The sequence below is a fragment of the Conger conger genome, chromosome 12 (assembly GCF_963514075.1).
Source record: "Conger conger chromosome 12, fConCon1.1, whole genome shotgun sequence".
NCBI lineage: Eukaryota > Metazoa > Chordata > Actinopteri > Anguilliformes > Congridae > Conger > Conger conger.
The window spans coordinates 40,863,064-40,875,628 of NC_083771.1; the positions used below are offsets into that span (position 1 = coordinate 40,863,064).

Sequence of the window (12,565 nt, forward strand, 5' to 3'; positions counted from 1 at the left end):
TTTGTATTGTGCTTTTCTCTTCATTTAGTGTTTTTTCTTTCCCTTTCCAAAGTTTGCGGTTTCATATGTAGATACCGACAGACTCAGATACTGAATTATAGGCATGAATAAATGTGTTGCTTCAAAAGACCATAAGGTGGTGAATTCAAAAAAATAAATAGATGGCAATTACAAATTTTTTCCTCCTGATGCAATTAAATATATTCTAGTTGTCATTGTTTTATCCAGATCCCTGCTAATTTTTCACAGGAAAAACACTTCTGGGCCAATAACAAGACAAATCTGAATAAATTGATCTTTCTTTGTCAGAATGTGTGGAACAGGACTGGAGAAATTAAAATATACATAAAAAACAGTTTTATTCATCCTGACATGAATTAAACATATTCAGTAGGATTATTACACAAAAGAAATCAATGGAAATTGCACAATTTATACAATGGTAAATATGGTGCGCTTGTTTTCATCACTGGATATTTTTTGTTCAGTTGTGAACCCTGGTGTAAACATTTTTTGTTTTTATGTTAAATGAACCCGTACCCATATGAATGTTAGTGTCTTTCTTATATCCTAAATAAAATACAAATATCCACAGTCAATATCCTTTCCACACAGTGTGTTCAGGGTTAAGATTTGAGAATGTATTTTTAATTTCATAGTTATGTTTAAGTACTTAGTTCCTCAGCAGGTAATAGCCCCACCATGTGGACAATAGGGGCGATGGACAACCCTGACCAACCAAAAGACCAACAGCATGAAAAGACAAAACAATGGCCCAGACATACTTTGGGGTAACATCAATATACAATCTCCCCACTGCTCCCCTTTTCACTTCACTTACCATTTATGATGCAGTCCTCAAAAAGCAGATCATATTAATTCAATCATGCTCATCCAAAAAATTCTATTACTATGTGAGATTGAACAAGGTCACTTGAGGGCTTCCCTTTCATATGACGGAATGCAGAAATCGAAGCAATTCCATTATTCAGCAGATATTCCTTCTATTAAACTTCTCTGACACTTTGGTTGGAGCCAGAATGCATTGCTTTCCCTTTACGTACCAGATAATTGAATAAAAGACTTCAAAATTGGAATTCAAACTGAATCACTTTTTCTAGGTAGGGAGTATTATGAAGGGTAAAGGCCTCATTTTTAATTTAACGGCACTGATTAGAAACGGCTCACTTCTAAATTAATCTAACAGATGAGGCAGAACTCCACTAATCTCCTTCCTAAATCAACATTATTTTTAACTTGATTAAATATGCTGGAGTCTTTTCTGGAGGTTTTATAGAAGTGTTCTAGTTGTTTATGAATGAATCAAACAACAATGCAAAACCATGAAAAAGAATACAATAAAGAGAATCCATAGAAACAGTCTCCCATAAAGCTTTCTCTCAATGCGTCTATGCCGAAAACTGGAGAGGCGATAAGGCAGTGCCACATGAGACAGTGATGTCACTAACTGGAATCAGTCCCTGTATAGAAGTAATGCAAGGGATCTATAATGTGTTTACAAACATCAGGGAGGGGTTATCTGCTCCCACTGTCTTTCATCGCAATCTCCCAGAGGTCAGAGGTCATCCAATCCAGAGCACTCCACAACCTGCTCTCTGACCACAGCCGTGTTACCGGCAACCTTTTGTGCAGTTCTCAGACCTGGGACACCTCCGCGCAGCCCTGGGGCAAGTGGATCGCAATATCCTGCAGGCTGCGCCTCTCCTCCTTTATCTCCTCGATGTCTCGGTCCACCTGGAGGATCTGGGCCTCCTGGTCTGCAGCCGCATGGTGGAGAGCCTCCATCTTCCCACTCAGAGCCGGGCCCTCCACACTGCGTCTCAGGAAGCCAAGCCAGGTCTCTGTCTCTCTCAGGATTCTGTCAAACTTCTCAATGGCCACCTCGCCTTCTGTTTACAATAAGAAAGTTACTTCATGGTATTTTGCTCTTTCAAAGCATGACAAATCCATCAAACATAGTTCCAAGTAGGCCCCCTGCAAGAGCATTGGTTGGTTCTTATTATTAGAAACAGAATCTACAATGGTCCAGCTTAGCAGCTGGAACATTTTGGTGGAGCTTCTTTATGTTTGAGAAATTGAAAGGTTTTATAGTGCTCTTTTAACAGAAAAAAAGTATATATAAGAATCACTTTTATTTAGCCACTTTTTCATCTATCACAATGTTGTGGGTCTGTACTATTTTGAATGATCAAAACAGAAAGAAACTTGAGAAGATTAAAGGATTTGTAGAGAAATAGCTTTTCTGTCATGGCAAGATTTGCTGCCTTGAACATAACAAAAAACAGAAAAACACTATAGTGATTTTTATAGCCTTTACCTCACTGGACTCAAAAATAATTCCTGTGAACAAAAGGGGATGCAAGCCTATTGAGAAACCCAAGGAATTAGCTAGAAAATAACTGTGACTGTCAAGGAAGGTAATTTTTCCACACCGATTTTACTAAGTAGTTCTGTCAGTGTCATGGAATAGGACTCCAGCTTGAGTTTTGCAGCTTCAATGTTCTCTCTCATGCCACCCACTGTATCCTCAGTCTGAAATTGCAATCAGATGAAACATGTCACAATACCGAGGTTCAATTATAGTCTGGCAGAATGAGGTTAGCATAATTTCACTCCGACGACCAACATGGCCTAAATTATACGAATACATTAAGTCTGACAGTACTGGTTCTGCATTATGTATGAAAAGCAAGTGTAATACAGAACAAATATGTTTCCCCCTAATATTTCCGAGAGGCCTCTAAATAAATTAAAATTGCACTTCAGAATCTCCCAAAAGAGGTGTAATAAAAGATCTATTTTTCGCTCCCCATTTGTCAGTGCGATGCCTAGGATTGTGACCCTGCCTTTACCTCATTAGTGCCATCCATCAGCATCTGTGCAGTTCTGCTCTCCTGGTGTTCCAGCTGCTGCATGGTTGTGTCCAATGAGGAGCTGAGCTGTGCAGATGCTTTCTTGGCTGATTTTGCCTGGGAGCAGGTATCCTTTGCTTCCTGTACCCAGAGGAAAGAAAACGCATTTGTTTCAGTCAGAGAATCAAGCCGGGTCATTTGCTTGGATGCCATGGTAGAGTGTTGTTCATGTGTGAAACTGAGCTCTAAACCTGGAATCTAGCAAGCATGATACTCTTAAAGCAGTGTGCTCCCTTTGTAAACACTGAGATAAATAACTGATGTGCAAAACACTCTGCAACATAGAATATATCCAATATGCAACATATCCTTCTATATATGCAATTTTGCAAAGTAATTCTTTGAGTTTAAGCTCATTTGAGGTTTTTATTTGTCATTTTTTTGTCACTTTTAGGAGGACTCACTTTGGAGGCAGTATCTGAGATGTTCTTTGCCTGTGAGGCTGTGCTGTTGGACAGGGTGGAGTTGTCTAGTGCATGTTTTACAATCTTCTCTGCCTGCTTTGCCTTTTTCCTGGCATCTCCCAGAATCTTCTCTTCCACCATTTTTTCCTTTTTGACAGCAGATTTTGTCTGAGAACGCTTAGCAGGCCACTCTTTCCTCATGTCTGCGAAAGAGAGGGTTTTGAGGATAAAATACAAATGACTTTAATAACATAACATAACATAAGGTAATGGCGAGATCCCTATCCCTAAGTGTACCTACTGCCTAGTTTGCCTAAACGTTAATAGTATCTAACACCGTATCAAGCCTGCTCTTGAAAACCCCCAGTGTTTCTGCCTACACTACATATATTGGCAAGCTAATCAAACATTCAGTGGTAAAGATACAGAAAAGGCATTGTTTCAAAACATATTGAGGTGGCAGTGATAATTAACAGCACTTGTTAATTAACACTGCCACCTTAATATATGAATTAATATCAGATTATTTCAGTTTGAACCTGATACCATTGATGTGTGGTTAAATAAGCATAATGATGGTTGTGTTTTGCCATTGTGACATGGTAATGTCATGGATTTTCCATTCTGTCATGGAATTCCATGACATGTTCCTGATGTAAAAGAATTTCCAGTGTCAGAACTGTACATGCGGCTGAAAGTTACACACAAATTGCTGAAAGATACCAAGAACACAGCCGTGCCCTTGAGTGTCTGGTATTGCCTCAGGATAAGCAAGCTTAGACACCAAAGTTTGCAAACAAAAACATTGCTTTGTGCACAGTGCAAGCGAGCACCTTCAAGTTCTTTCATCAGGGCTGAGGTTTCGGACTCGACCTCCTTCCCCTTCACCACAGAAGAAAGAGCGGCAGCCTTGGTCTCCAGGATCCGAACTGACAGCTTCACGTGGGCGCGGGAGAAAAGAGAAGACGGGCGCACAATAACAGACACAGAGCCGCGGCAGAGCCAGAAACCGCGCCGCTTCCTCGCTGGGAATAACTGGCCCGTCTGACTCCTGAGTGCCACGCTGCTGCATAACAGCAGGCCTGACACGGCTGATTTGGATTGACGAGAATGGCCTTTGATTGCGCTCACACTCGGTTACACCTGTGAATGGTCCTTTGATTACGCATCGAGAGATCATCTCTCCCCAGCACTGACACGGGCACCAGCCGTGCAGCTGAGCAGGGTGGAATGCATGCTTCACGTACCAGACTGTCAGCCGCAGCTCCTTGCATGAAAAGCCTCCGCTATCATACGCTGCTAAAGTACATGTCATGTGTAAAGTCATAGGAATGCGGCAGGTGGAATTTATCTTACCTGCTCAAACTGTTGGATAGTTTCCGCGTGCTTGTGCATGCTCTCGAAGTGAGGTGCCAGCTCTTCTCCGAGCTTAATGACCAGCTCCTCTTTGGACCGAACCTGCAGGTTTAACTCTCCAGTTCTGTTTATCAGGTCCTGAGACAGAAATGATTGTAGATATACTAGATTTATTCTCATCAGACACCTGTGTCCGATCTCTACAGTATCATGTGTATAAAATGACATGTTTTGCTGATTTAAGCAGCTGACGTAGACAGATGTCAATATTAAATTTCCATTACATTAATGGCATTTGGCAGACACTCTTATCCAGAGCGACGTACAGTTGATTTGACTAAGCAGGAGGCAATCCTCCCCTGGAGCAATGCAGGGTTAAGGGCCTTGCTCAAGGGCCCAACAGCTCTGCGGATCTTACTGTGGCTACACCGGGATTAGAACCACCAACCTTGCGGGTCCCAGTCATTTACCTTAACCACTACACTACAGGCGCTACAGGCCGCCACAATATACAGTACAGCTTTTAAAGTTAGAATGATAGCATTACTGGAGGAAAAGATGTTTCCTCCCTCACAGAAGTGTCTCCATCTTTTCTCTCCCATAATACCTTCTCTTCCCTTACTGTTTCCATCCATCAAACCTGACAAATGCCCCCTATTCTCCATTATTAAGTCGTGCCGATGTTACAGTTGCTTAGTTCTCGTCTTGTATCCTCAGCAGTATGAACTGAGGTTGTAACCTACGTACCTGCGTTTGTTCCTGGACCAGGCCGAGTTGGGAATCATTTGTCTGTTGCTGTGGAGAGGAGCTGAAATTCACCAGGGCACCGGCAATCTGGGCAGGATCTCGCTGAACGGATGTGTGCAGGGCCGTGGCCTCTGACAGAGTCTCATTTGCCTGTGCTGTCAGGTTCTGTTTAGCCTGACGCATTTCCACCAGCCTGAGGGGAGAGGGAATTGAGGAGGCAATCTGCGTGTGTGTTTAGGATACATGACCACTGATAGCCCTTAATGCACCACTGCATGCACTTAACACAATGAGGCTATCTGTATTCTTACCTTGTTCATTTATTGTAGAAATAGGAACATACGTTTATGCCCGTAAAATAATGGCAGAGGGTTAACACCAATTAAAACCCATTGATATTACCACATTATTCTTGTGATTTGTAATGGAAAACGAAACAGCAAAAAGAGGTCTGTCTGTTTTCAGCATCTATATCTGACTTGTAGAAAACAAATTTTGTCCATACATTTAAAATCAAGGCTGGCACAAAGCAGAAAGACTTTAAAGCCTAAAGCTATTTATGTAAGGGTCTAGGGCTATTCATGCATTATGGTCAAGTTTTCAACTATTGTGGTTGTGTAATTTTATTACCACTGATCTGATACTATAGGGAAGCAAAACTCAATAGAAACAGTTAACTCGACAGAGGATAGATCGCAAACAATAGAGTGTGTATTGTGCTGAGATGGTGGCTAACTGCATTATTGAGCATCCTTCCCACTGCGTCCTCTTCGCCTACTACTGCATCAGATGGAATTATGAAGGGACTTCTCATTATGTTATAACGATAAGTGCTCACATATATCCGATGCTTTTTCAGGCGCACATGCAGAAATGCACAGAGAAATTTATATATTTCTGCACGCACACAGGACATCATGCAGGAACAGAAGGTGTCAGACAGAAAGAGATTGATATATTTCTGCAAGAACACAGGACCACCCGCAGGAACACAGGGCAGCTCTGAATATTGACAGCAGTCTTTTTTTTTGCACTGCTGACAATGTGCTACATACAACTGACACACACATACAATCCTCCAAGCAATCTTCTGGCATAATGCAGACACGTCACCCAAAACAAATGGGCTCACGATGGTCACCATCCCCTCTTGGTAAATATTGCTTTCAGATCAATGTACAGTGAACAGGATCACCAGAGGGTGAAAAAAACAATTGGTCTATGCGATGAAGGAACATAAGCATAATTGAAAAGACACGGACAGACAGGTGCATGTGGAGATTAGAATAAGAAAACATGTATTAAATTGTGCATTAGGTCATGCGCTGTATGAGGCTCAGAGGCAGCAGAGTCATTGAGCCATGAAAAACTGCTGCCTCCATTTTGTTATCGCATTTCTGAGACACAACAGTAACCTCTCCGGCATCGATTTCTCTCACTGCGTGATTGTGGTCCTTCAGTGGATGAGCTGTTTTTGTACTTACTGCTCTGTTAGGCTCCTAATGTGTGCCTCTGTGGAATTATCCTCTAGAAGGGCCATCAGAAGCACGGAGGTCTGGTTTGATGCCATCAAAGCCTTCTTAGCTATTGATTCAATGCGACTAGCTGCTTCTATGTGACTAACGGGTAGAACGAAAAAAATGTCAATTAGAGGAGTAGAATCGTTAAACAACTTTGAGTAGGAAATATTCTGCCAAGTAGGACGATATGCCTGCCTTTTCCCCAGGGCCTGGGACTCATTCACCAGCATATTCCACTGGTTTGGTTCCGCCGGAACATCAAAGGGTATTACCTTGTAAACAAATATTGATACACATTTGTTGGCAAGCAGAATGAAAGAAAGTGCAGGTTGGAAATAATATTAAGCTAGGAAACTGTGACAAAAATATTTCTTGGAGCTCTAACACAGCAATTGCATTTCCAGGGCTCCCCAAACCGGTGCTGGTAAGATGCAATTGCCATTCTTGTATCATTTTGATAATACTTTCACAGCTGAAAAAATGACTCAGATTGGTTTAACAGAGATAATTAACTGAATTGCTTGTTCACATCCCTAGGTGGAAAACTGAACAATTTTTGACACTTTTGATTAGGGGAATTATTAACTCTGACAAATGTAGGCAAAAATGTGATAAATCAGGTAAAACTGGAATGCAAGCTTCTGTAATATACTCTTTCATAGCATACATTAATATATTCACTGTGGTTGTTAGGAAACCAGTTTTTAATGCAGTTCATTTTGAACAGCTAGATAAACATTGGCTGTCCCCTGTGTAAAATTTAATTAGAAAAATATCATTTTTTCACCATAAAAAATGAAATTGAATCAACATATCTAATATGCACACTTTTCTTTTCATTTCAGGCTATGTTCTGCTTGTTACTGAGGAATTGCATTCCACTGCCCCAGGCCTGCAGTCAAACAGGTGGAGGACAAATACAGTTCCAGCCTTACAGACACTCATTTCAATGAAATCAACTAATATGGAGCAATATCTATTAGCAATTCCAATTCCCCAGCTTTCCAATTCCCAAATGCATGCCTATGACAGCCCCAGCAGCAAATGTAATATATTTCATTCACTTTCCCCATCAGATGCAGTTTTATTTCTCCATATATATACAGTATATATACACAGTTGAATTATTGGCACCCTTGATAAATATGCACAAAAAAATACTGTAAACTAACAAATTAAATGCATTGTTTTCATAAATATTATTTCCCAGCATGTGTAAAGTAGTGTGCTTTATTTGTGACTTAATGGAATGAACCAAAGTCTTACTTTTTCCCCAAAAATATGCATATATTTCAGCCAAAAAAACAGGATTCACAATTATTGCCGTCCCTGGTTTAATACTTTGTGCAAACACCGCTGGCAGAGAAGACAGCCATGGGTATTTTCCTATAATTTGTGATAAGGTTAGAGAACACATTTGTAGGGATTTTTGACCATTCCTCCATGCATAACTTTTCAGAGTGATAGCCCTGGGTTTGCCTGTTTGAACATATGTACTTCATTGTACCAATTACCAGACATGCAATGGTCAACTACCATCAGTCTCCACTACACTGGCATTTCTTTGGCTATTCCCATAGTGATCGATTTTGCATGCTTGTTGCATTTTTTTTTTTTTTACTCTAGTGAAACAGGAAGCAATGGAATGACACAACATATGCCATTTAGACTGAGTATTAAATAAAACGTTATTGCCAATTTAACTTTGTTTGACTAACAACGACTAACAATAACTGTGAGGGGTGGCAATAATTTGTATTTCACATAATGAGATTACTGAATGAAAAAACATGAAAAACAATAAAGAAACATGTAAAGATTTAGTTGTCATATAGTTGTCATAACATAACATATAGATTATTATCAGAGTTATTTATTACATTCAGCCTTTTTCCTTTATTTTTATTAAGGGTGCCAATAATTCTGGAGCCAACTGTATATATATATATACACACTAGCACTCATACTGCACATTATCAGTCCAAATATAATTCCATATTCCTGACTCACAGCACAAATATAGAGCTGAAGTGGGATAAATAAAGCATGCCCTGTCTCTGCCCACATTGACCCGTGTGACTGGCTGTTTGTCCATGTCCTACCATGCTCCCCAGTGTGTGAACAGCCTTCCTCAGCTCTGCCTGGGCGGTGCTGACCGAGGCTGCAGGGCGGGTCAGGGCCCTGCAGGCCCCCGCGTTCCCCTCCCCCCCCTCCTCCCCGCTGCTGCAGTTCATCGCCACGGTGATGCTGCGCAGTCGGGCTGCCAGAGTCTGCGCAGACGTCTCCAGCTGCATAAACTGGCTGAGGAAGGCCTCCCGGGCCTCTGTAAAACAAATGAAAGAGATTAACATTTCATTTATTTGGTCAGCTCACACCACTGCGAGGGTGTCTGGCGGATTATCCATTTATAAAACAGCAGTTTTGCTTGGAGCAATTAAGTCAAAACACTTTATCTGAGTGTGGAGTCTGAAAAATCCCACCAGGGACCAAGGCCTATAAAGCCCTGTTTTAGCGTCCGGGCCCGAGTCAGCACTCCGCACTGCTGCGCCGCGATGATATGACATATCCCAAATCTCAAAGGCAATTCTCATGCAATCTGCATTAACGGCCCGGATGGGAAGTCAGAAGCGATTAATATCAGTGCATCCTTTTCTTTCCATCGCCTCGCGCTGGTTGGCTCACTGCTCCCACCAAGCATACGCTATCCTCTCAAGTGTGTGACGATTGCACATGACAGAGCCAAAACACTGCAGGGAGGTCACAAATAGCACTGCCTCACGACAGGCCAGAGACCCAGCCTTTATAGATATCGGTATTACAAAAATGACGGATGTTGCTTTGGTACGATTTTTGTAGTAGGTTACGAAGTCTTGCGGTTTTATTCAGGGTTCATTGATTTTGCGGCGTGCTGTGGCGCCTAATCCTGGAACTTTATTTATTTATTTATTTAATATATTTATGCTACTTTAATTATAAATAACCGCCCTCTCATTGATCTAAGATGGCTGCTCAGGTTCATATTCATAAATGCTTATGCATAAACTCTGAGGCAGTGCAGTGGCCAGTATCTCCATTAGAGCACTAATACCGGACCTCTGCATGCACGTGTTATGCCTCTTAGCGGCATACGGAGCAGAGAGGAGCGCGCAGCGCATGGTAGATGGACTGCAGGCTTCCTCACACTGCCGGGGGGTTCTGTGTCACCTTGGATGGCCAGGAAGTCCTCCAGCGCGTTGGGCAGGATGTCCTCATCCCGCAGGGGCTGGTGCTGTGCCCTCTGCCAGCCCCCGCAGCTGTGGTGAGCCAGCAGTGTCTCCAGACCGCGCAGCCGGAGCCGGAGTGTTTCCGCCTGCAACGGAGCCACACGCAGCCCGCATGAGAGACCACCACCATCCTGTACACCTCGCAAGCGTTCGTCAAGCACTGGGCCCGCGTAAAAAACCTTTGACCGGCGTGCGGGCTGTAAATTCCGATGCTGGTTATCACAGTTTGGCAGTCATTAAAACTGACTCTTCCAGGTGGAACTTGCTGTTAGCAATGATTTGCTCATTTGACATTAGTGGGCGGATAAAGATTACACACAATTTGCCTCAACTCAACAGGCCATTTACAAACCCCTGCTTCTCTTCATTATTTATCACAGCAAGCTACAAAAAATGTGCTGTCCAGGTAATTACAAATTAATCAAGATAAAAGGCGCTGATCCTGCAAACAGAGCTACTGTAGCAGTTCCAAAGATGGTATTCGCAGCACCTCTTCAAAGTGCCGTCAGAGCCCCTGGGTAAAGATGTTCACTTGTTGTTTTTTAGGTGGGTAACAGAGAGGTAGCTGCGTGTATGGAATGGAGTACGAGTCCTCCTCTGCATTTTCTCCATGGCAGTGCCTCAAAGGTGCAGGAAATGGCCTTTTGAATGCAGTATCTGCATGTGTGTGCGCACATATGTATATGGGTGTGTGTGTGCGCGTGTGTGTATTGTATGTTTGTGTGTGCATGCGTGTGGGTGCATGTGCGTGTGTGTGTATGTGTGTGCGCGTGTATGTGTGTGTGTGTGGCTGCATGTGTGTGCGTGTGTGTATGTGCATGTCTGTGTGTGTGCATGTGTGTGTGTGTGGGTGCATGTGCGTGCGTGTGCGTGTGTATGTGTGTGCGTGTGTGTATGTGTGTGTGTGTGTGTGGCTGCGTGTGTGTATGTGCGTGTCTGTGTGTGGCTGTATGTATGTGTGAGTGTGTGTGTGCATGTATGTGTGTGTGTGCGCGTGTCTGTGTGTGTGTGTGTATGTGTGAGTGTGTGTGTGTGTGCATGTATGTGTGTGTGTGCGCGTGTCTGTGTGTGTGTGTGTGCGCGTGCATGTGTGAGTATGTGTGTGCGCATGTCTGTGTGTGTGTGTATGCATGTCTGTGTGTGTGTGTGTATGTGTGAGTGTGTGTGTGTGTGTGTGTGTGCGTGTGCGTGTCTGTGTGTGTGTGTGCGTGTGCATTTGTGTGCATACCTGATCCCTCACTAGGCTGTAGCACACAGGACATTCTTCACACTGGTGCGAGGCTCTGTTGTGGAAGTAGTTCAGTTCACATCTGTCACACTTGCCCCCCACAAACCCCTCTCGGCAGGAGCACGTCCCCGTGCCGTGGCACTGCATGGTGACGGAGCCCATGGGGTCACAGTCACAGGCTGTGGTGAGCGGAGAACAGGAGGTCAGCACGCTTAGATACAGATGTAAATATCACGTCAATGACACGTGGGTCAGGGTTTTTTGGAGAAAAACGCAGCCTGTCGGTCACATACCGCTGCATCCCCGGGAAGAGAAGCCGAAGAAACCTTTCCTACAGGAGTCACACGACAGCCCCTCCACTCCTGGGCGACACACACACTGCCCCGTGATTGGGTGGCAGGCGTGGGAGGAAGAGCCAATGGGATCGCAGTTACATCTGAAGAAAAACAGCAGAAAGAGGCACCGCAGGTGTGTAATCAATAAACTGTAGGCTTTTAACACCATGCGATGAAATGGACCCAGGAACAGGACGCTGATGGCTGAAGCTTGGAGCCAATCAGGGATTCTTCAGCAGTCAAACACTGATAGTGGGATTAGCAAATAAAACCAAAAACTGCTTTGGCGTTTGCATATCGGTTTAGTGTGGGAAGACTAAATTGTTACATTGGTTTTAACTAAAAAATGTTAAACTCATTTATACTCAGTCATTTTATTTTATCTGTCATTTTAAAAAGAAGACCAATACAGTGATTGCTGTTTGAACGTCTGTCTGTGAAAATTCTATATTCTATAAAATTCTAAATTTTGTCATAAGTGTAGCACTGAACACTATGGCAAATAAACTGTAGCAATATTTGCAATATAGCAAAACTATTATCAATAAACCAGCTACCAATCACTGAATCAGTTCAGTCCATCGGATTCAAATTTCCGATGTGAAATAGAGATTAATTAATGATCAGTACAAGCAGTAACATTAGGTTTACAGAAGTATTGCTCCGGTGCATTGGATAATTCTCAGTCAGCTGTGGTTTTCTTCAATCCGTTCAAGTGTATCCTGTAAAGCACCCCAGCCCCGCCCCAGTGCAGTCAAGGGGGACACTGCCGCAGGAGG

The 12,565-nt window shown here is 42.9% G+C and overlaps 1 protein-coding gene across 1 annotated transcript in view; it reads right to left on the bottom strand.

Annotated features, from left to right (window-relative positions):
• Positions 1 to 342: 342 nt before the first annotated feature.
• Positions 343 to 12,565, bottom strand: part of lamc3 (laminin, gamma 3) — a 69,536-nt gene continuing 57,313 nt past the window's right edge. The window contains exons 16-28 of the mRNA XM_061262591.1: positions 11,745 to 11,887; positions 11,452 to 11,630; positions 10,165 to 10,309; positions 9,063 to 9,283; positions 7,156 to 7,232; positions 6,925 to 7,059; positions 5,441 to 5,633; positions 4,694 to 4,831; positions 4,171 to 4,273; positions 3,338 to 3,540; positions 2,874 to 3,014; positions 2,454 to 2,553; positions 343 to 1,910 (exon numbers count right to left, since the gene is read on the bottom strand). Of these exons, the coding sequence (XP_061118575.1) occupies positions 1,657 to 1,910; positions 2,454 to 2,553; positions 2,874 to 3,014; positions 3,338 to 3,540; positions 4,171 to 4,273; positions 4,694 to 4,831; positions 5,441 to 5,633; positions 6,925 to 7,059; positions 7,156 to 7,232; positions 9,063 to 9,283; positions 10,165 to 10,309; positions 11,452 to 11,630; positions 11,745 to 11,887 (2,032 nt within the window). The 3' untranslated portion in view covers positions 343 to 1,656. The remainder of the gene's footprint in view (positions 1,911 to 2,453; positions 2,554 to 2,873; positions 3,015 to 3,337; positions 3,541 to 4,170; positions 4,274 to 4,693; positions 4,832 to 5,440; positions 5,634 to 6,924; positions 7,060 to 7,155; positions 7,233 to 9,062; positions 9,284 to 10,164; positions 10,310 to 11,451; positions 11,631 to 11,744; positions 11,888 to 12,565) is intronic.